A 24,679-nucleotide genomic window follows, 5' to 3' on the forward strand; every position below is an offset into this window, starting at 1 on the left:
GCTTTTAATGAGTATTACAGGCAGTCTTATTAAAATTTCTTTAAGTATTAAACAAGGTACCTTTAGGCAATTAATGTAGGTTAGGGAACCTTTCAAGGTAAAATGGAAAGCTAAAAAGAATGAAATAATGTGAAAGGCTGAATCTGCATTTTATGTATTCCCAACAGGGTGTGTGTTTCTCATAGTTTATTTAAATCTATAGATTTTTGTTGTTGTTGTTAGAGCTCCTGCTTAATTCTAGTTTAACATTCACAAAGATTTTCAGCCTGTAAAGTTTTGAGTGCTAAAGTGGAATAAAGCAGATTTGAGGTAAATTGTATACCATGGTATCAATTTTAGTATACCAAAATTAGTTTTAGATTCCTAGAATGTTTATTTTTATTACATTTCAGCTGTTTTACTAAGACATTTTAATAGTTAGGTCCTTTTATGTAATAGTGAAACCAGGCCAAAGTATTGATTAGCAGGGTTTTGAAGCGAACACATTGTCTTACTTTTACGTAAGAACCTTTAGTTTTTAAGAGTAAATACCAGGTATGCAAGAGCATTTGAGTTCACTTTTAGAGTGTAAATTGGGAAGCAATGTTTTAACTTTTAAGGGAAGGAAATTAGTTTTTTATCTGTTGGGTTTTTACATATGAAAAGATAGTAATAGCTTTTTTTATTTTTTAAATCCTCACCCAAGGACATTTTTCCATTTTTGTTCAGATAGAGTGGAAGTGGGAGAGAGGAAGAGAGACAAGAGTGAAACATCATCGTGAAAGAGACACATCAAGTGGCTGCCTCCCGCACAACCCCAACCAGGGCCCGGAATGAATCACAACTAAGGTATATGCCCTTGGCCAGAATTGAACCGGTGACTCATTGGTCTGTGGGCTGACGCTCTAACTGCAAAGCCAAACCGGCCAGGCAATAGTAATAGCTTTTAAGAGATAATTTGGGCCACAGCCTATTTAAAGCATCCTATAGTTTTACATTTCATTATATTCTTTTTTTCTTTTTTTGTTAATCTTCATCAGAGGATTTTTTTCCATTGTTTTTTAGAGTGAGTGGAAGGTTCAGGGGGAAGAGAGAGAGAAAGAAAAGAGAGAGAAACACCAATGTGAAAGAGTCACCTGCACATATCCCGACTGGGGTCAGGGATAAAACCTGTAACCCAGTTTACATGCCCTTGACTCAGAATGGAAGCCCTGGAATGGAACCCAGATGCTTCAGTGTTCGGGAATGGAACCCAGATGCTTCAGTGTTCGGGACCCATGTTCTAATCACTGAGCCATGTCAGCCAGGGCTATTATAATATTCTTTTTTTTTTTTCATCCTCACCTGAGGACATTTTTCCATTTTTTGTTCAGGTAGAGTGGGAGGGAGAGAGAGGAACAGAGAGAGAGAGAGAGAAGAGAGAGAGAGAGATCGAGATCGACGTGAAAGGGACACGTGGAGTGGCTGCCATCCACATGACCAACCAGGGCCGGGGACAAACTGCAACCGAGGTACATGTCCTTAGCGGGAACTGAACCCGGGTCTCTCGGGACCGCAGGCCGACACTCCAACTGCTGAACCAAACTGGCTAGGGCTGTTTTAATATTCTTAATGGAAATCTAGATTAGCTCCAGGAATTCACAGCCATGCTGTTACTAATGTACTACTAATGCTTTGTTGTAGAATATGAAAGGTACTCAAGTATATTCTCATAGTATATTTCATTTATTCTCCATTATTACTAAAGCCAGGTCACAAGGAGTTTGCTCTCGAATATGGTTCTATTTTATAAATAAAATGTGTATTTTCATTTACTTTTAAAGGATTTAATCTCTGTAATGTTGCTCTTGCAGAGCCTTTCTATTACAAAGTCTTGAGGTACAGATTTATTCTAGGACAATTCTGTTGAAATAAATTGGCTTTTTTTTTTTTTAATACTTCTGTACTAGAACTTAAAAAAATTCCTTTAACTATATTAATTAGCCACATTTGTGCTTAAAACTATTTTTAAATTATTAGATTTGGAAAGAAAATTAGATTCTGTAATATTAGATGCTGTAATTTCTATGAAATGTTAACACAATATAGTTGTTTTAATATTAAATTATAGGTACTTACTGTTTAAAAAATTTATATACCATTTAAAGAATATGTTTATTTTTGTAAGTAACCTTGATACAGGAGAGAAAACTGCATTTGTGCCCTTTATTTTTGTTTACAGATATAGGAAGTACTCTGTGTGTGTGTGTGTGTGTATGATGTTCCCTCCTTGTCTCCCTCTGCATATGTTTGTGTTCTTATTCAATTGACAGCTCAGAAAGGAAAAAGTCTGGATATCATTTAGTTTAGACTTTAGCTCCACAGCACTTTAAACATGTAAGAGGACTTCATGTTAAACAGAATAAGTAACAGCCTACATATAAGAATTAGTAATTTGTTTGTATTATTAATAATGTGTGTGTACAGGTTGGTGTAACTGACTTATGATCAACAGAGATATTAAAAACATTTACTGTTATTTGGTTAATTAAAAAATTTAGACTTCATTTCTAAAAATAAGTCAATAAAAAAGAAAATAAATGTACTTTTGGTTGTACTTAACAATCGTTCCATTGTGCAAAACAGAACAAGGATCATTTCCAAACGGCCTCAGGTGAAATCTAATGGGAAACAATTTCAAACCGGTCTGAATTCACTGGTAAAAAGAATGTGTCTTAGATAAACATCTGATCCAAGTTATAGTACTTTGTACTACTCTTTTTGTGATTAGCTTCTAATTTTTTTATTTTAATAAATATGGTTGGCATTGCAGAATGAAATAAGACCCTATTATATTTTCTTTAATGTGGATTTTATAAAAATAATTTTTTGCAGGCTTTGATTTATGAGTATAAAACAGCCTTTTCTTATTATGGAATGTTAAATTTTTTTGTAAAGTGTTCTCCATAAAGTGAATATTTAGGTTGACATCAAATGCTTATGGAAAGGCATAATTTAAAATAATAGACCTGTTGCTCTTAAGTTTTTTCTTTTTAACTTTTATATTGCACATTAACTTTTCTTACAGGAAAGTTCTGATCTCCCTGTTGCTCTGCTGTTGGCTCAGCATAAAGATAGATCTACCCAGTTGGAAATGCAACTTGAGAAACCCAAACCTATAAAACCAGTGACATTTTCCACAGGCATCAAAATGGTAAGCCACATTTTAATTGCTTGTTTGAAAGATATATTTCAAGGATTACACTTTATATTTTTATATTGATTTCTACAGATAAACTGAAAGTGTCTGATGTAGGCTAGTTGTCTAGAAATATGAATATGAGCAGTGTATGAAAAAAAGGAAAAGTAAATAATTTTCAAATTACGCAATAATATTATTGTATATAATAATGGTTTGTATGAGTTTTCTTATTCTACATAAAATTTTAAACTTACAGGGTAGGAAAACATTCTCCTTTTAAGAATTTTTTTTTTTATCCTCACCCGAGGATATTTTTCCATTTTTTGTACAGATAGAGAGGGAGGGAGAGAGAGAGAGAAACATCGAAGTGAAGGGACACATCGAGTGGCTGCCACCCGCACGACCAACCAGGGCCGGGGACAAACTGCAACCGAAGTACGTGCCCTTAGCGGGAACCGAACCCGGGTCTCTCCAGACCGCAGGCCCACGCTCTAACCGCTGAGCCAAACCGGCTAGGGCGGAAAACATTCTTAAAAGAAAATGCAGCTTTCTGGTTTCTGGTATGGCATTTAAGAAGCTTGGAAGTTGCACTGAAAACAACTTTTCTTAGATCTGTAAGTGAAGAGAGGTCACAAGGCTAACAACTGCCCTTAAAATTGGAGAGACCAGCAGAGAATACAGAGAATCACAGCTTACTAGAGAAGCTACCTTTCAGAGAACCATTGTGGTGTAGGGAAACCTGAAATTGTGGAGGTTCAGTGTGGACAACTCTGATAGTTAAAACCTCCAGGGGCCACCAGACAGTGGAGGGCCCCAGACTTTTGTTTTGCCTCTGCATCTTTACTAGGTTCTTTCAGTGAATATAGAGAAAAATCCCCACATCCTCCTGGCAGATGAAGTGGAAAAAGAACCATTTTGCAATACGCTGGTGTTCTGTTCTCTTAACAAGGCCTGCCCTCAGGAGAAACTATTTCACCAGAGCTTAACCTGTTGGAGTTTTATCAGAGCCTAACTGATGTGGGGGTAGGGAGATACCCAATTCTAGCTGCTCAAGCTTTTCATGTGGGAGAAAGGAAATACACAGCTTCAGACCACACTCACCATCCTGCCCCACGTGAGGGGAGGAAGATGGACTGAGAAGCATGTGTGAAGTTCACAGTCCAGAAGCATAGACCCTCTAAAAGACTGAGACCTAATCATATGACTACAAAATGCTCTGCCACCTCCCACACCTTACCACCACCACATTACTAAAGGCTTGTTTACAGTAGTTCATTTTACCTAGTGCATCATGCCTGTGTATCAAGAAAAAATGATGAGACATACTAAAAGACAGAAGAGATAGAGCAGACATCCGAACCAGGCTCAGATATGGCATGGAAGGTGGAATTATCAGACTGAGAATTTAAAACAACTATGATCAATATGCTAGAGGTACTAAAGGATAAAATAGACAACATGCAGGAGCGGATGGGCAATATAAGCACAGAGAGATGGAAATTCTGAGAAAGAACCAAAAAAAATACTAGTGGAAAAAAAACACTAACAAAAATCAAGAATGTCTGTGATGGGCTCATTAGTAAACTGGACACATCTGAGGAAAGAATCTTTGAGTAGGAGAATATATCAATAGAATTCTTAAAAATATTTTTTTTTACATAGAAAAAGATCAGTGTGAGAAAGAAACATTGATTGGTTGCCTTCAGTACATTCCCTGACTGGGGATCAAACCTGCAACCCAGGTAGAACTGGCAACCCATTGGTGCATGGGATGATGATCAGTCAGCTGAGCCACTCTGGCCAGGGTCAGTAGAGTCCTTGAAAATTGAAAACCAAAGAGAAAAAGACTGAAAAACAAAACAAAAACAAAATATTCAAAGACTTTGGGACAACTATAAAAGGTATATAACACATGTGTAATGGAAATACCCACTCTGGCCAGGGTCAGTAGAGTCCTTGAAAATTGAAAACCAAAGAGAAAAAGACTGAAAAACAAAACAAAAACAAAATATCCAAAGACTTTGGGACAACTATAAATGGTATATAACACATGTGTAATGGAAATGCCAGAAAAAGAAGAGAGAAAGGAACAGAAGAAATACTTGAAATACAACATCAGAACTTCCCCAAATTAACATTAGACACCACACCAAAGATCCAGGAAGGTCAGAGAACACAAAGTAGGAGAAATGCCTCGAACCCCCACACCTATGCATATAATTTTTTTTTTTTTTTTTTTTTATCCTCACCCGAGGACATTTTCCCATTTTTTGTTCAGGTAGAGTGGGAGGGAGAGAGAGGAACAGAGAGAGAGAGAGAGAAACATCGATGTGAAAGGAACACATCGAGTGGCTGCCACCCGCATGACCAACCAGGGCCGGGGACAAACTGCAACCGAGGTACGTACCCTTAGCGGGAACCGAACCCGGGTCTCTCGGGACCGCAGGTCGACGCTCTAACCGCTGAGCCAAACCGGCCAGGGCATATGCATATAATTTTTAAGTTACAAAATTGAAAATAGAGAAAAAGTCCTGAAGAAGTCGGGGGTGAGGGTGGGGTGTGGGGGGGAACACCTTACCTGTAGAGGAACAAAGGTAAAAATTGTATCTGGCTTCCCCTCAGAAACCCACGCAAGCAAAAGGAGAGTGCAGTGAAATATTTAAGGTGTTGAGAGAAAAAAGCCACCAACCTAGAATAATCTATCCTGCAAAATTATCCTTTAAAAGTGAAGGAGAGCCCCGGCTGGTTTTGCTCAGTGGTTAGAGCGTCGGCCTGCTGTCCAGAGAGACCCGGGTTCAGGTCCCGCTAAGGGCACATACCCTGGTTGCAGTTTGTCCCCGGCCCTGGTTGGGTTGTGTGGGTGGTAGCCACTCAATGTGTCCCTTTCACGTCGATGTTTCTCTCTCTTCCTCTCCCTCCCTCCCACTCTACCTGAACAAAAAAATGGGAAAATGTCCTCGGGTGAGGATTAAATAAATAAATAAAATAAATGAAAGTGAAGGAGAAATAAAGGTAATCAGACAAATAAAATTGAGGGAATTTTTTTGCCAGTAGGCCTTCTTTGAAGGACATGTTGAAAGAAGGTATTTAGAGACAAGGAAAATGATGTGGGTCAGAAAGAGATTTACATAAAGAAAGAGCATCAGAGAAGAAATAGGTAAGATAACATAAAAACTTATTTTTTGTTCTTAATTGATCTAACAGATACCACTTTGTTTAAAATAATAGCAACACTGTATTTGACTATTCTTGCTTGTGTGTGTGTGTGTGTGTGTGTGTGTGTGTGTATGCTTATATATACATACATGCTTATCTGTAATTGAAATAAATGACTGATAATACAAGGGATGGGAGGAAGTAATCAGAATTATTTGATTATGGGTATATGGGTACCTGGATAGTATAAAATCTTCATGATCAGTTTTGAACTTACAAATGTAGGAAGTATTAACACATCTTTAAATGTAAAGAAAAGCACTAGTAATTAAGAAATTACCAAAGCTTTTGAATTAAGAGGCAGTATAGTATAGAGGGAATAAAATGGGCATGGAAAGACTCAGTCATAATCGAATTAAGCTTCAGCTTCACATTTCTTAGCTGTATATCCATGGGTAAGATTTTACTTTATTCTTTCTGAGTATGTTTTCTCATTGGTAAAGTTGAGATGTTTTTTAACTTTATATGATTATTTTGAGGATTAAAATGTGTGTGTGTGTGTGTGTGTGTGTGTGTGTGTGTGTATTATGTATAATTATGTATAATCAGGTAATGTGTACTTTCAGGATTCTTGAATTTGAGGGAATTTTATGATAAATTTGGCATTTTGATTCTTCTATAAATCTGTGGTATTGCTTTGACGATGGTATTTTGTTTTAAAGTTTTATGCTTTGCCCTGGCCAGTTTGGCTCAGCGGTTAGAGCGTCGGCCTGTGGTCCGGAGAGACCCGGGTTCGGTTCCCGCTAAGGGCACTTACTTCGGTTGCAGTTTGTCCCCGGCCCTGGTTGGTCGTGCGGGTGGCAGCCACTCGATGTGTCCCTTCACGTCGATGTTTCTCTCTCTCTCTCTCCCTCCCTTCCTCTCTCTCCCTCCCACTCTATCTGTACAAAAGATGGAAAAATATCCTCAGATGAGGATAAAAAAATAAAAAAATAAAAAAATAAAGTTTTATGCTTTGTTTTTAAATTCACATGTAGTAAAGGTCATTCTTTTTGATGTACAGGGTCTCGACAAATTCATAGTTGTGTACCTACCACCACAATGATAATGTACAGCAGTTCTATCACTCCTCAAAATTTTCTTGTGCTACCCTTTCATAGTCAACCCTCTACCTGCCCCACCCCCCAGCAGTTAGTGATCTGTTCTTTTAGTGTATAGCTTTGTTAGTTTAATAACAACACACATTTAAGAGGTTGTTGCACGTATTTATAGTTGTTCCTTTTTGTTGAGTAATATACCATTATATGGATTTACCAGTTGAATGACATTTGGGTAGTTTCTTTTTTTAATGATTATGAATAAAGTTTCTATAAACATTTGCATACAATTGTGTGTGTACATAAGTTTTCATTTCTCTTGGGTAAGTACTAAGAATGAACTTGGTTATGTTTAGATTTGTAAGAAACTGCCATACTGTTTTTCAAAGTGGCTGTACCTGTTTGCATTCCCACCAACATTGTTTGAATGTTCCAGTTGCTCAGCATCCTTGACAACACTCAGTACTGTGAGCTTTAAAAATATTTTAGGGCCCAGCTGTTGTGGCTCAGTGGATTAAGTGTCATCCCATGGACTGAGAAATCCTGGTTGGATTCGCAGTCAGGGAACATGCCTGGGTTATGGGCTTGATCCTCAGTAGAGGGGCGTGCAGGAGGCAGCTAGTTGATGTTTCTCTCTGACATCCACATTTCTCTCTCTTCCTCTCTCGCTAAAAAAATTAATAAAAAAATATATATATATAAAATAAAATATTTTAGGCATTTTAAAAGGTGTGTATTGGTATCTCATTAATATATGTATATTTTTAATCCTGACCCTAGGATATTTTTCTATTTATCTTCAGATGGGGTGGGGGGGAGAGAGAGGGAGAGAAAGGTAGAGAAAGAGAGAGAGAAAAACATCGACATGAGAGGGACACATTGACTGGTTGTCTCCCGAACGACCCTGACTATCCAGAGATGAACCGCAATCGAGGTATGTACTCTTGGTCAGAATCAAACCCGAGACTCATTGGTCCAAGGGCTGACACTCTACCACTGAGCCAAACCAACCGGGGCTCATTAATATTTTAATTCCCATTTCCCCAATAACTTATGTTGAGCATCTTTTTATGAGCTTATTTTATCAATATTTCATTTGACCTAGCATTTAACTTAATACATTATTAGCTATCTTACTAGGTGTTGTGATATTTTCTTCCTTCCCTTCCTCCCTCTCTTATACCCTTTTGTTATGTGAAATGTAATACACACACACACACACACACACACACACACACACACAAGTGCACAGAACCAAATCATACACCTCTGTTGAATGATCACAAAGTGAACATCTGTGTAACCATCAGTCAGGTAAAAGACAAAAAGTATTGTCAGTGTGTTAGAAACTTTTCTTAATGACCCCTCTTACCTAGTCAGCATTTCTTTTCCCCAAAGTAGTCACTTTTTTTTTTATGGCAGTTTTTTCTTGCTTTTATAATTAGCATTAACATCTAAGCATATATGCCTTAACCTGATTAATGTTATATTTGTGAGATTCATCCAGAGTTTTACATATAGCTATAGGTTTTTTTTCATTTTCTATTGCTTGTTAATAGAAATTGCAATGTTCCATTGCAGAAATATACTGTTGACCCTTGAATAACAGGTTTGAACTGTGCAGGTCCACTTATTTGCAGATTTTTAAAATGAATACTAGTAGTGGTTTTGATCCGCAATTGGAAGTCTGTGGATGTGAAGGGCCAACTGTATGCATTGATCTATGCCATTTTATTTACTGGACTGAACATCTGTGGGTTTTGATATCTGCGTGTTGGGGGACAGGGTCCTGGCACCAATCTCCCATGGATACCAAGGAATGAGTTAAGTTTGGAGAGTCAGAAATCATGTGAATTTTCAGATGCAGGGGTTGACTCCTTAACCCTACATTGTTCAAGGGTCAACTTTACTGCTATCTATCCATTCTACTATTGATTAGCTTTAGGATTTTTTTTTTTTTTGAGTTTTTGGTATTATAAATTATACCAACATTTTTATATATGTGTCTTGGTGCATATGTATATCCATTTTTTGGTAGCCATTTATTTACCTAAGAGTAGAGTTACTAGATCATAGTGAATATGTATGTTTACTTTAGGTAGTTTGACGCTCAACCGCTGAGCCATACTGGCCGGGCCACTCTAGCTTTTTTTGATTAGTGTTTTCATGGTATGAGTTGCTTTCTTAAAGACAATATACATACAATTGGATCTTGCTTTTTCATTAAATGTGACAGTCTCCCTTTACTTTTATTATTTTAAGGCAGTTATTGATACCTGGGATTTAAATTTACCTTCATCAAATTTAGAAAGATATTTCTTCATACATTTTTTTTATTCTTTCCTCCCTTTCTTTCTGTGTGATTTTAATTATATATAAGTGATACTGCTTGATACTGTTACACAGTCCATCAATGCTTTGTTTGTTATTTTAATAGTCTTATTTTCTTTGTGCTTTGGCTGGCTACGGTTGATGTGCCCTTAAGTTCACCGATCTTTACTTTGCTAGTGTCTAATCTGCTGTTTATCCAACTTATTATACTTTTCATATCAGGTAGTATGTGTTTTAAATCTCTACATGTTCCATTTGGACCTTTTTTTACATCTTCCATTTCTGTCTTCGTCATTTTCATGTTTTTTCTCTATCTTCTTGAACATATGGAGCATATTTATAATAGCTCTTTTGGTCTCCTTATCTACTAATTTCATCATCTTTGCCATTTCTGTGATTTCTGTGTCTGTTTCTGTTGATTGATTTGTTATTTTCCTGGTGTGGGCCATATATTTCTGCATTGTTTTTGAATATCTGGTAATTTATGGTATTCCATTAAATATTTTCAGACTTTGGGAACAGGTAAGTCACCTATAATCTGTTAAATCCTTGTAAAGATAGCTTTTAAGCATTGTTAGAGAATACAAGAGTAGACTTTTTTTTTCTTTATTGATGTTAGAGAGAGAGAGGAAGAGAGAGGGAGAGATAGAAACATCAATGAGAGAGAACATCGATTGGCCACCTCCTGCACACCCCACACTGGGGACTGGGCCCACAACCTGGGCATGTGTCCTGAACTGGCGGCCTCTTGGTGCATGGGTTGATGCTCAACCACTGAGCCACACTGGCCGGGCATAAGAGCAGACTTTAATGTTAGGCTAATTTAGCTCTACTTTCAAGTTGATAGCGTTTTGAGGACTGTACCAGATGCTCCATGAATTGAGAGGCCTTTTTACCTTGTTTACTGAGAATATGAACTGTTCTGGTCCTGTGTGATCTTTGGGAATTGCTTGACCTATTGGTTTCCAGGTTATTTACTTGGCCTTGAGTAGTTTACATTCCCTCATGTGCAGATCATTACCCAGGTGAAAGTTAAGGACATACTCCAGCATCTCTAAAACAGAGGTAAGCAAATTACAACTCACAGGCCAAGTCCCACCTACACCTGTTATTGTAACTAAAGTTTTATTGGAGCATAGCCAAATTCATTCATTTATGTATTGTCTTTGTCAGCTTTTGTGTTTTAATCACAGAGTTGACTCTTTATGACAAATATCATGTAGCCTGAAAAGCCTAAAATATTTATCTGCCTTTTACAGAGAATGTTTGCTCACCCTTGCTTTACAATTTTCTATGTGCAGCATTTTCTTCTCTGGTAATCTGTCCTGCAAATTATAGAGACCCTGACAGCCCAGAATTTGTATCGTGACCTGGAAACAGCCTCCGTGGAGTAAGCCAGAATGAGATAGGGCTAACCTTATTTGCTTCCCTTTCCTTGGTCTGAATTGACTGATACTGTTTCTGAAAACCATTGATTCTTATACCCGTTTCAGTTCTCTAGATGTTTAACATGGGGAATGGTTTATCTAGTTTATTTTTTTGAGAAAAAATATTTACTATAATTCAACATTTATTTATAACATTTTAGCAAATTAAAAACAGAATAATACTTCCTGAACTTGATAAAGGAAATATACCCAAAACCTATAGCTAATGTAATATTTAGTGATAGAAAGAATGAATGCTTTCCTTTAGTACAGGAAACAAGGCAAGGGTATATGCCCTCACCACTTCCATTATACTTGATACTGATAGTTCTACCAGTGCAATAAGGCAGAAAAAGAAAAACAAAGTACGAAAAATATGAATAGAGGTTGAAAAAGAGAAAAGAAAAACACCTTAATTCAAAATTTTAAATATGAAAACTACCATTTGTAATAGCATCAAAACATGAAATACTTAGGGATAAATCTAATAAAATATATGTAAGCAATGTGTACAGCCCTGGCCGGTTTGGCTCAGTGGTTAGAGCGTTGGCCCGCAGACCAGTGAGTCACGGGTTTGATTCTGGTCAAGGACATGTACCTTGGTTGCGGTTTGTCCCCAGCCCTGGTCGGGGTTGTGTGAAAGGCAAGTAGTTGATGTTTGTCTCTCAGATTGATGTTCCTCTCTCTCTTTCCCTCTATCTGAAGATAAATAGAAAAATAGCCTTGGATGAGGAAAAAAAAGTGTACAAAAAATTGTGTGCAACAAACTAATGATGAGAGAAGTTTAAAAACTATATAAATGGAGAGATATCAGTGTTTATGGTCTGGAAGAATACCACTTTTTTTCATGTTGTTTAATTTTTTATTAAAAAATTTTTATTCAATCACATTTTATAATTAATATTATTTTGTGTTAGTTTCAGATACATAGCATAGTGGTTAGAAAATCATATACTTTCAAAGTGTTCCCCGTGATATTTCTCCTACTCAACTGGTACCATGCATAGTTATTACAGTGTCATTGACTGTATTTCCTATACTGTACTTTACATTCCCGTGGCTATTTTGTAACTACCAATTTGTACTTCTCAATTCCTTCACCTTTTTCACCCAGTCCCAACCTCCCTCCCTCTGGCAACCATCAGTTTGTTCTCTGTATCTATGAGTCTGTTTTTTGTTTGTTTATAATGTTCTTTAGATTGTATTTTTTTTTAATCCTCACCTGAGGACACTTTTTTTTTTCTTTTTTTTTTAATCCTCACCCAAACATTTTTGCATTTATCTTCAGATAGAACAGGAGGAAGAGTGGGAGGAAGAGAGAGAGAGAAACATCGATGTGAGAGAGACACATCGACTGGCTGCCTCCCATACAGCCTCAACTGGGGCCAGGGACAAACTGCATTTGAGGTACATGCCCTTAGTGGGAACCGAACCCGGGCCTCTCCAGTCTGCGGGCTGATGCTCTAACCGCTGAGCCAAACCGGGCAGGGCAGATTCCACATATAAATAAAATCACATTGTATTTGTTTTTTTCTGACTGACTTATTTCACTTAACATAATACTCATGAGACTTGTTTTGTGTTCTAACATGTGTCTATCCTGAAAATGTTCCATGTGCACTTTAAAAGATGTATATTTTGCTGCTTTGGGGTGAAATGCTCTGAAGATATCAATTAAATCATTTTGATCTAGTGTGTCATTTAAGGCCGCCATTTCCTTGTTTATTTTCTGTCTGGAAGATCTATCCCTTTATGTTGCTGGGGTGTTAAAATCCCCTACTATTGATCTCTCCCTTTTTGTCCATCATGATTTGCTTTATATATTTAGGTGCTCCTGTATAGAGTACATAAATGTTTACAAGGATTATATCCTCATGTGGTATTGATCCGTTTATCATTATGTAGTAACCTTCTTTGTATCTTACTATATAGCCTTTGTTTTAAAGTCTATTTTGCCAGATATAAGTATAGCTACCCCAACTGTTTTTTCTTTTCCATTTGCATGAAATATCTTTTTTTCATCTCATTACTTTTAGTTTCTGTGTATCTTTTGTTTCTCTGGAACCAAAAAACCCAGTCTTTTCTAACAGGACTTTCATTTGCTCCACCCTCACTCTTCTGGAGCACAGGGTGAGTGGCTACCAACAAGATTTTGAGATTTTTGTGTGTTGGCCCTTTACAAGGGTGCTTGGGCCCTGGCTGGTGTGGCTCAATTGATTGGGACGTCATCCAGTACACCAAAAGGTCAAGGGTTTGATTCATGGTCATGGCACATACCCAGGTTGTGGGTTTAATTTCCTGTTGGGGTGTGTATAGGAGAAACCAGTTGATGTTTCCCTCTCTCTCTCTCCCTCTCCTTCTCCCTCTCCCTCTCTCAAATCAGTCTATTAAAAAAGAAAAGGGCAACTCAGTTTCTAGCGGACTCCCATCTCTCCCTAGTGGTCACAATCGTAGCTGATTTTCACAGCTGGATGTTATGTGGGCACTTCTTCCCAACTCTGGTGCGCTGGCCTGGGGAGCCTGGCATGGATTTTGAGACCCCTGCAAAGGAGGAGGAACCTTTGCAGCTGAGATATTTCTCCAAATTCTCAGCTTCCACATGTATGTGTTGGGAGCCAGCTCTTTTCATGTTTCAGACCTTCCTACCAGTCTTGATATGACTTCTTCTGTAAATCCTTGGCTTAGAAGACTTTTGTTCAGCTAGTCTTCAATTGGTTATTCAGGTCCATCGTTCTATATTTTATTTGTAATTTCAGTCTGGTCCTAGGAGATTAGTGTAACGTCCACCTATTCTGTTGCCATCTTGGATTCTCGTTACTGTCTGTGTAGTTCTTGTTATTGTGAACTGGTCATATGTAGGAGAAGCAACCTAATATTTTGAGATTCATTCATATTGTTTTGTATATCAGAAATTGCTTTTTGAAAAATTGATCTTAGGAAGGAAGTGGGGAGAGAGAAACATTGATGTGAAAGAGAAACATCGATCCGTTGCCTCCCACATGTGCCCTGACTGAAGATCAAACGTGCAACCTGGGTATGTGCCCTGACCGGGAATCAAACCAGCAACCTCTTGGTGCATGGGTTGACGTTCAACCATTGAGCCACACCAGCCAGGCATAACAGAATTTATTGAGGAGGCTTTCTTTTCTTCATTGTATGTTTCTGGCTCCTTTGTCAAAAATTATTTGCCCATATACAGGTGATCTGGACTCTCAATTTTGGTCTCTTTGTCTGTTTTTCTGCCAATATCACACTGTTTTGATTATCATAGCTCTATAGTATAATTTGAAGTCAGGTAGTATGATACCTGTGGCTTCATTCTTTTTTCTAATAATTGCTTTGACTATTCAGGGTCTTTTGTGGTTCCATACAAATCTGATGACTTTTTTGTTCTAATTAAAAAAAAAAAACTTTGGGATTTTTGTGGGGATTGTTTTGGGTAATATGGCCATTTTAACTATGTTGATCCTTTCAATCCATGAACACAGAATATCTTTCTATTTCTTTGTGCCCTTTTCAATCTCTTTTAATAATGCTTTGTAGTTTTCAATGTATAGGTCTTTCACATCTTTCGTTCAGTTTATTCCAGGTATTTTATTCTTTTGGTTGAAATTGCAAAAGGAATTGTTTTATTTCTTTTTCTAAAGTGTCATTGTTAGTATATAGGAAAGCAGTGGATTTTTGTACATTGATTTTATATCTTGCAACTTTACTGCATTTATTTATTGTTTCTAATAGTTTTTTGAGGGCATCTTTCAGATTTTATGTGTACAGAATCATATCACCTGCAAGAAGTGACACTTTTACTTCTTCTTTCCCAATTTGGATGCCTTTAATTTTTATCTTGCCTTATTTCTCTGGCTAGGACTTCCAGAGCTATGTTAAATAAGAATGGTGAGAGTGAGCATCCTTGTTTTGTTCTTGGTTTTAGAGAAAAAGCTTTTAGTTTTTTTTTTACCATTGGGTACAGTATTGGCTGAGGGTTTGTCATATATGGCCTTTATTATGTTGAGGTACTTTTTTTTTTTCTATTCCTGTTTTATTGAGTGTTTTAATCATAAATGGATGTTGTATCTTATCAAAAGCCTTTTCTGCATCCATTGATAAGATCATATGATTTGTATCCTTTCTTTTTTTAATGCAGTATATTGCATTTATTGATTTACATATGTTGAACCATCCTTGTGACCCTGGAATGAACCCTACTTGATTGTGATGTATTATTTTTTTCTTGTATTGTTGTATTCAATTTGCTAGGATTTTTTGCATCTGTATTTATCAGAGATATTGACCTATAGTTTTCTTTTTTTGTGTTATCCTTGCCAGGTTTTGGTGTCAGGGCTATGTTGGCCTCGTAAAATTTGTTAGGACACATTACTTCTTCAATTTTTTGCAAGAGTTTAAGAAGGATAGGTTATAAATCTTTGAATGTTTGGTAGAATTCACTGGTGAAGACATCTGGTCCTATGAATATTTTTTTTTTTTTTTTTATCCTCACCCGAGGACATTTTTCCATTTTTTGTTCAGATAGAGCGGGAGGGAGAGAGCGAGAGAAACATCGACGTGAAGGGACACATCGAGTGGCTGCCACCCGCACGACCAACCAGGGCCGGGGACAAACTGCAACCGAGGTACGTGCCCTTAGCGGGAACTGAACCCGGGTCTCTCTGTACCGCAGGCCGACGCTCCAACCGCTGAGCCAAACCAGCCAGGGCTCCTATGAATATTTTAAAGTGGTTACAATATGCAAACAACTTTATATTAATAGTAATTCAATACAAGTAATAAAGATTATTTGATATAGAATAGCTCTATTTCTTTTTCCTCTTGTATGCTATTTTTATCATATATATTATATTTTGTATGTTATAAGCCCAGCCATACAGTTTTATTATTTTCTTGTAGTTGTTTTAAAAATAGTTAGGAGAAGAAGAGGAAGAAACGTTTCCATCAAGTCTTTTGTATTTACCTATATAATAACCTTTGCAATATTCTTTATTCCTTTGTGAGAAATGCCTGCTATCATTTCCTTATATCCTGAAGGACTTCTGTAGTATTTTTTTCTTTTGTAATGCTTATTTGCTAGCAACAGATTAGTCAGTTTTCATTTATCTGAGAATGTCTTCATTCTGCCTCTGTTGGATAGTATAATTGAATAAAGAATTCTTGGTTGACAGTATTTTCCTTTCAGTACATTGACTATATCATCCCACTACATTTTGACCTTTGGTTTTTGCTGATATTTCAGTTGTTAATCTTAGGGGTTCTCTTGTGTATTAGAAGCTATTTCTTTGTGCTACTTTCAAGGTTTTCTCTTTTCCTTGTCTTTCTGCATTTTTAGGGGCTATTAAGGCTTTAATTTCTCTAATTTTATCACCCTTTTTGGGCTTTAGTTTAAAGTGGTAAATTTTAAAGGAAAACTTCATAGATTTTTGTGTTTTAAAATACTTATAGACTAAATAAATAAATATATATATATATGCATTTTTTAAATTTTGTTTTTGTAGTCCTGTAATTCAATAATACCTAGCATCCTTGCTAGTGAGAAATGTCAATAGTGTTTCAGTTTTATATTTTATTTCATGTTGTGGCATTATGTACCATTGCTTTCACATTTTTTCTCCTGCCTCATGAGAATTTATACATATACACCCATATATACCTTTTTCTATATATTTGTCAGATAAAAACATGTATAAAAATAAGGCTTCTGAGAATAAAAATATTGACTTTTCTTAAGGAATATATGAGCTTAATTTTATATATTTTCTTTTTGATGAATATAGAATCATAATCTGTAAGACTAGGTAAAACATACGGTAGTATATTTAGTGTTTGCATTGAGGCATGTATTACTTTCCTTAGGAGTTTATGTCCATAAATATTTAGTTCTGGACTGTGTCATTGTCAAGTAACATCTGGGACTAGAGTTCCCAACTGGGTATCTAATTTTGCTGCCTTATTTTTTTAAAAGTGTTAGTATGAGCAATAGGCAGGCAACAGAAAGAAAGAAGGTGATTGGGACCAAGGAAAAAAAATAGACTAAAACAGATGGTAGGGAAATAAAAAATAAATAAAAATTTTCTTAAGCATTGTTTGTTTGGGGTAGTTTTCTTACTAAGCACATGGAAATACTTTGCACATTTGAGAATTACTGACTTCCTACATCCTATTTTTGAGAAACAGCAAATCATTCATGTAATATAAACACAATTATAGATTCTTTTACTTTTCATTTCTGGGTCTTTTTCAGAAGATAAATATCAGTGCCTTCTTTCAAATCATATTCTGACTATATTTTGGGATATCATAAACAAATTTATTTTTATCATTATTATTTTTTCAAAAATATGTTTTTATTGATTTTTTAGAGAGAGGAAGGGAGAGAGAAACATCGATGTGAGAGAGAAACATCCATTGACTGCCTCATGCATGCGCCCTAGTGGGGATTGAGCCTGCAACTGGGTCATGTTCCTTGACCAGGAATCGAACCGAGACCTCTCAGTCCATGGGACGACGCTCAATCCACTGAGCCACACTGGCCAGGCTCATAAACATAAATTTAAATTGAGATGTACTAATGCAAATAACAGAAATTAATTTAAAACTTCTTGAGTATTTATAGTCTTATTGAATTATATTCTCCTTTAAAAATAAATGCTATTATTGGGATTTGACTTTTCAGAGTGCACCTGAAGTCAGTATAGTGAGTTGTTTGGAAATGTCTGTGAAGCTAGATTTCTGTGTCTATAATCATATTAATACAATATTGTGATTGAAGAATATTTTATACCATTGAATGAATTTTCATGTAAATGTGCAGCATTGATATTATTAATTGTATTCCCCTCTTTTTTTTTACTGATACGTTTCAAAACCCCAACAGGAAAATGGAGGTCAGAGTGAGAGTTAAGCCTTTAGATTCTTAGTTCAGTTTTTTCCCCTTATATCACAGTGCCTCTTGAGTTATTCATGCAAAGTAGCTAATATAGTAAATAATGTTACACTTTGAGCCAACCATGTTATCAGTAGTGGGGCTCTCACATTGCTCTCGTTTCTCGAATGAGGATTATTGATAATTATATGGCTCTGTAAAACAGTCTTTTTATTTCTGTAGTATTGATTTTAGTTTTAGAAAATAGATCCATAAATGTAATTACGTATAATGTTGCATACTTTTTCATTGCTGTAACCAGTTCTAGCAGAGTTCCACTGTGTTTTATTAAAGATTATCAAGGTATTTTTCTTGTGCTCTATATAGTAGCAACTTGCACTTTTTTTCAGTAGGAGGATCATTTGAGTTGAGAATAAGAATTAATGGGGAGTAATTGTAGTCTCTTGTCATTCTAGTTCATGGCATAATCAAGAGACTTTGCCTTTTTACAAATGATAGGCAGATTAGTATTGTGACTAAGAATAGATGAGGATTTGAACCCAAGTGGGTTCAAGTTCTGGTTTTGTGAATTAATGTTTATGGAATATTCATTTGAAATAGTATTAACCTTATTTATTGGAATATACCTCACAATATGGTATTTGTGAGAATAAAATGAAATGAAAATAAGCTCAGAGAAGATTCTTGGAATGATTTTCTTAGATATTGTTAATTACAAAGATAAACTGTTTTCCAGATTTAACCTATCAGTTCTTCCATATATAACATAGTAGATGCTTTAAAAAACACACACAACATAAAGAAGCTAAAAACAAAGTAAAGGAAGAGTGATTGAGTGACTAACTCCAAACAAGATAAATCTTAGAACTGGATATAGAATTTCCCAAAATTTTAAGTAGTCTAAAGACAAAGGAAGAACGATCTGTTCTAATTTATAAATAGGATAATAGGAACCCTGGTCCATGTGGCTTATTTGGTTGTACGTTGTCCAATGCACCAGAAGGTTGCCTGTTCAGTTCCCGGTCAAAGGCACATACCCATGTTATAGGTTCGATTCTTGGTGGTGGGGGCGTGCAGGAGGCAGCCAATCGATGTTGTGCTCTCACATAGATGCTTCTCTCTCCCTCTCCCTTACTCTCTCTCTAAAAATCAATAAACTAATTTTTAAAAGTAGGATAATAGAAAATAATGATACAGTCTGTTAAAAAAATATTAATGACTTTTTAAGTCATTAAAGGATATCTTAGCCCTGGCCAGTTTGGCTCAGCGGTTAGAGCGTCGGCCTGCGGTCCGGAGAGACCCGGGTTCGGTTCCCGCTAAGGGCACGTACTTCGGTTGCAGTTTGTCCCCGGCCCTGGTTGGTCGTGCGGGTGGCAGCCACTCGATGTTGTCCCTTCACGTCGATGTTTCTCTCTCTCTCCCTTCCTCTCTCTCCCTCCCACTCTATCTGTACAAAAAATGGAAAAATATCCTCGGGTGAGGATAAAAAAAAAAAAAAAAAAAAAAAAAAAAAAAAGGATATCTTAGAGTATAGTTTCATATTGCAGATAATAGGGACCCTAAAAATAACCCTGTTCTTTTTTGGGTTTTACATTTTATTTGAATTTCTGTTGAATAGATACTGTCTGGTGAATATATGAAAAAACAAACGTTGATCTGATCATCAATTGGAATTATTGGAAGCAGAAATCAAGAATTCAGTGAGTCAAAGCCTTAGATGACATTATATAGTTAAGAAGCAATCTGGTGCTTTCTTTTTTTAATTTATTTTTTATTCCTCACCCGAAGATATTTTTCCATTTATCATCAGATAGAGTGGGAGGGCAGACTGGAAAGAGAGAGAAACATCCATGTGAAAGAGACACATCCACTGGCTGTCTCCCGCATAACCCCACTCAGTGCCGGGGATGGAACCACAACTGAGGTATGTGCCCTTGACTGGAATAGAATCTGCGACTCTTTGGTATGCAGGCCGATGCTCCAGCCACTGAGCAAGACCGGCCAGAGCTCTGGTGCTTTCTTGATTAAAATACTGTAGTTAAAGAATCTTCCTAATTATTTATGAATTTGTATTTTGTATTATCATGGTGATTCATGTCAGTGCATTTTCCTCAGCAAAAACATCTCTCTACAGTAAGACTCGTGTATCTTAGAAAGTCTTATGAGACAAAGTGAAGTTCTGGTTCAACTTGTGAAAGACATATACTGTGATTTGTGTATTACTAGATATGTATAATTTTGACTATATCATATGTAGATTTTGTCACTTCTTCATTTAGTTAGATGTGCACTTTTATGCATCTATTTGGCATATCTCTATAGACTGTTTTTGTGCTTTGGCCTATTTTAGTAAGATGTGAGGTGGTTAGCCATAGATAGGGATATTGAAAAAAGTATTAAGAAATACAGTGGCTAGTAAGCCTGGAGATGATCTTTAATGTCTTATCTACTTCTGAGATTCTCTGAATTTTATTTATTAGACACTTAAATTTTACCCAGGGTGTCTCTACCCTTCCCAGTCCTTATCATGGAATTCCTGATGTTACTCTTACTGAGTCATTGTGAAAAACACTAATGTTTTTGAGAATCTATTTTTTATGTAAGGAAATATAAAGATGAAAAAAATTGGCCCAGATAATTTATTGACAGTTATTAACATAAAAAACATTAAGCGATATATAAAATCATCAATGAATATTTCTTAACTCATGTCTTTAAAAAGCAACTATTGCTTTGTGTTTTGTTTCAGAAAAAATGTTTTACAAATGTTCTTTCTTAAAGCAATAATAATATAATAAAAACCACATGTCCACTAAGCAAAATCATGCAATGCAATTTCTTTCCTCCTAACACCTTAGTGATATCAGGAAGTTTTGATTGTGAGATGCATGTTGGTGACTTAAGATCAGGGAGCATGTTAGGAGTCAGTAGGTTTGAGTGGAGTGTTTCCAATTAGGAGCTTAGTGTTAAAGTGTTGTGGGGACATACAATGCCTGGAAAAGGCCCCAGGTGCTTGAATAGGAATGCAAAAGGTAAAATGGGAGAAGCTAAAATTTTAAAAATTTTGAAATTCTGCCTAAGGCCAGGGTTGCATCTATGAAAGAGAAAGTAAACTTTTTTTTTTTTTTTTTTTTGTATTCACTCCTATGTTGCTTCCAGGGCTCTAGACTAAATTTAAAATAATTTATTTTGTATATTGTTAGCTTAGAGGACTGTAGCATCATTCAAAACTTTGTTTCTGCAGGAAGATGTTTTGAGTTTTAACTTACTTTTCAAGCAGAATTTTGAAAGGCTACTGTTCATATGGTGATGATTGCCTGTGGTGATTTTATCTGGTGTTAGTGACTAACAGTATGTGGAGATGATGCAGGATATCTTTCCTCTTCTTGCTCCAGATGAAGTTGATGATACAGAAATAATAATGCTTATTGGTAGTGTTTTGTGGACACTTGATTGTGCTATGTTTTTAAAATATATTTTTATTTTATTTGATCCTTTGAAATAATTTTACAGGTGAAACAGGATTGTTAAAAAAAGTTGCTCACGGTAAAATTTGGATTTGACTCTTTGGATTCCAAGGCCCATGTTTTTAACATTGTATTATTTAAGGGGTTTATATAATACAGGGACTTTAAAAGAATAGAGCATATGCTTGCATTCTTGATGGAAGGAAGAGATACAGATAGGAAAGCTGTTGTGGTGTGAAGAACCAAAATAAATGGAGACTGGGATTGTTCTTGCAGCTGCTTTAGGTTATTTGGAGGTTAACCTGGTTTAACCTGCCTGACATTGCAACTGTGGGTTCTTTGGATGTTATTTTTAATTATATGACTTCATCAAGAGTAGTTTTGGATATTATGGAAATCTTGAAGCATATATATTTCAAAACGAATAGAGGGCTTAGGCCTTTAAAAAATACCACCAGCCCTGGCCGGTTACTCAGTGGTTAGAGCGTCAGCCTGTGGACCCAAGGAGTCCTGGGTTTGAGTCCGGCCAAGGGCACATACCTTGGTTGCAGTTCCTCCCCAGGCCTGGTTGGGGTCATGTGGGAGGCAACCAGTCAGTGTGTCTCTCTCACGTTGATGTTTCTCTCTTTCTCCCTCCCTCCCACTCTATCTGAAGATAAATAGAAAAATAGTCTTGGGTGAGGGTAAAAAAAAAAAAAGAATAAAAAATACCACCAGCATTGACATAATATTAGAACATGGTGTAAGGTCAGGTCTTGAGTCTTTTTTTTTTTTTACATATTTGATCCATGTTTTATAGTTATTCTCAATTTTTATGTAGCCTCATATAAACTAATATTATGAGTAAAACTGGTAAGTAATTTTTTTGCATGCTAATTATGTCTATTTAAAGATACAGTGCTGGCAAAACACTTAAAATTTAATGTAATTAATTTTTTCTGAAAGACTATAATTCAAGAAAAAATGTTTTTTGTTTTACTGATGAATTAAAAAAATGTCCAAACTCATAAACTTCTACCTGTGTTCCCTAGACAGAAGAAAAAAGTATTAGGGTTATAAATTATTTAATACATCTTTTCTTAGAAAAATATGAATATGTTGCTTAAAATGTTAAACTTTAATGAAATAGATTAATAAGTTCAATAGTCAATCTTTAATAATTTAAACAAATACAAAATTTTTATTTTGGTAAAATACACGTAACATAAAATTTGTCATCCTAACCATTTTAAAATATACAGTTCAGTGGTATTAAATACATTCATATTGTGCAACTATTTCTACCATCAGTTTCCATAACTCTTTTCATCTTATAAAACTGAGACTCTATACCCATTAAACAATACTCCCTCCACCATAGTTCTACAGGCATTTTTTAAAATTGTTTTTATACTTAATAGTAAAGAAAAAAATTAGAAGAATTTAGAGCAAGGAAATATTCACCTAAGTCAACATATTTCAATTTCCTGTATGTTGCTGATAAGCTAGTTTGAACCCAACTTTCAGGATAGAATACTTTTGTGGTTATATTCTTTTTTTGTTTTCAACAAGTCAAGTCTTGATGATAGATCAATTAGCAAAGCCTGAAGAATTGATGTAAATAGTGTGGTAATTCTGTTATAAGAGATATTTCTTAGAACTCATGAAATTCCTCCTTACCTCAGGGTATCAGATTTACTGTTGGATTGAGGAAGTGGCCTGGCAGCAGTCTTGTATATTAGTTCAAAATTGTTTAGAATGGGAAGTGTTTTTATTTTTATCTTATTTGATTTTTCAATTACAGTTTACATTCAGCATTATTTTGTATTACTTTTAGGTGTACAGCATAGTGGTTTGGCAGTCATATACTTTAAAAAGTGATTCCCTCCAATTCTTCAAGTACCCAGCTGGCACCATACATAGTTATTACAATATTATTGACTGTATTTTCTATACTGTGCTTTACATCCTTATGACTATTTTGTAACTACCAATTTGTGCTTACCCATTCACCTTGTTCACCCAGCCCCCACCTTACCCCCACCCCCCAACCATATTGTCTGCATCTATGGAAAGTGTTTTTAAAATGCTGTGGGAAGACAAGTTAAAACTGAACTTTGATATTTATTTATTTATTTATTTATTTATTTATTTATTTATTTATTTATTTTTAATCCTCACCCGAGGACATTTTTCCATTTTTTTTTTTTTTGTTGTTCAGGTAGAGCGGGAGGGAGAGAGAGGAACAGAGAGAGAGAGAGAGAGAAACATCGATGTGAAAGGAACACATCGAGTGGCTGCCACCCGCACAACCGACCAGGGCCGGGGACAAACTGCAACCAAGGTACATGCCCTTAGCGGGAACCGAACCCGGGTCTCTCAGGACCGCAGGCCGACGCTCTAACCGCTGAGCCAAACCGGCCAGGGCAGAGAGAGGTTTTTTTTTTTGTGGTATGTGCCCCTAGTGGGAACCGAACCCAGGACTCTCTGGTCTGCAGGCTGACGCTCAACCGCTGAGCCAAACTGGCCAGGGCTGAACTTTGATATTTAAAAGAAAACATAAAACTGTAAAAGTAAATACTAATGTTTTCTCTGTAATGTTTTTAAAAGACCTATAAGAGTGCTGTAGGAAGATTTTTTTTTTTTTTTTTAATCCTCACCCGAGGACATTTTTCCAATTTTTGTACAGACAGAGTGGGAGGGAGGGAGGGAGGGGAAGAGAGAAAGAGAGAGAGAGAGAGAGAGAGAGAGAGAGAGAGAGAGAGAGAGAGAGAGAGAGAAACATCGACGTGAAAGGGACACATCGAGTGGCTACCACCTGCACGACCAACCAGGGCCGGGGACAAACTGCAACCGAAGTACGAAGTACGTGCCCTTAGCGGGAACCGAACCCGGTCTCTCCGGACCGCAGGCCAACGCTCTAACCGCTGAGCCAAACCGGCCAGGGCGGAAGATTTCTTTTAAAACCTATTTTTCTTAAAGGATAGATTCTTTTTATTTTTGTGTGTTTATTTTCTGTTAATACTCACCAGAGGACATTTTCCCATTGTTTTTAGAGAAAGTGGAAAGGAGGGATGAAGGGAGGAAGAGAGAGAAAGAGAAAGACGGGGGGGGGGGGGGGGGAGAGAAACATTGAAGTGAGAGAAACAAGAGAGAAAGAAACATTG

The 24,679-nt window shown here is 36.3% G+C and overlaps 1 protein-coding gene across 3 annotated transcripts in view; it reads left to right on the forward strand.

The window, feature by feature from the left end:
- The window catches only part of MNAT1 (MNAT1 component of CDK activating kinase), a 232,655-nt gene that overhangs the window by 104,423 nt on the left and 103,553 nt on the right, over positions 1 to 24,679 (forward strand). For all 3 annotated transcript variants that reach the window (XR_004961492.1, XM_036278045.1, XM_036278054.1), the window contains exon 6: positions 3,047 to 3,172. Coding sequence is in view for 2 of the 3 variants with exons in the window: in XM_036278045.1 (XP_036133938.1) it covers positions 3,047 to 3,172 (126 nt within the window). In the remaining variant the exon portion in view is untranslated. The remainder of the gene's footprint in view (positions 1 to 3,046; positions 3,173 to 24,679) is intronic.

This window comes from Molossus molossus, unplaced genomic scaffold (genome assembly GCF_014108415.1).
Source record: "Molossus molossus isolate mMolMol1 unplaced genomic scaffold, mMolMol1.p scaffold_m16_p_1, whole genome shotgun sequence".
Classification (NCBI taxonomy): Eukaryota; Metazoa; Chordata; class Mammalia; order Chiroptera; family Molossidae; genus Molossus; species Molossus molossus.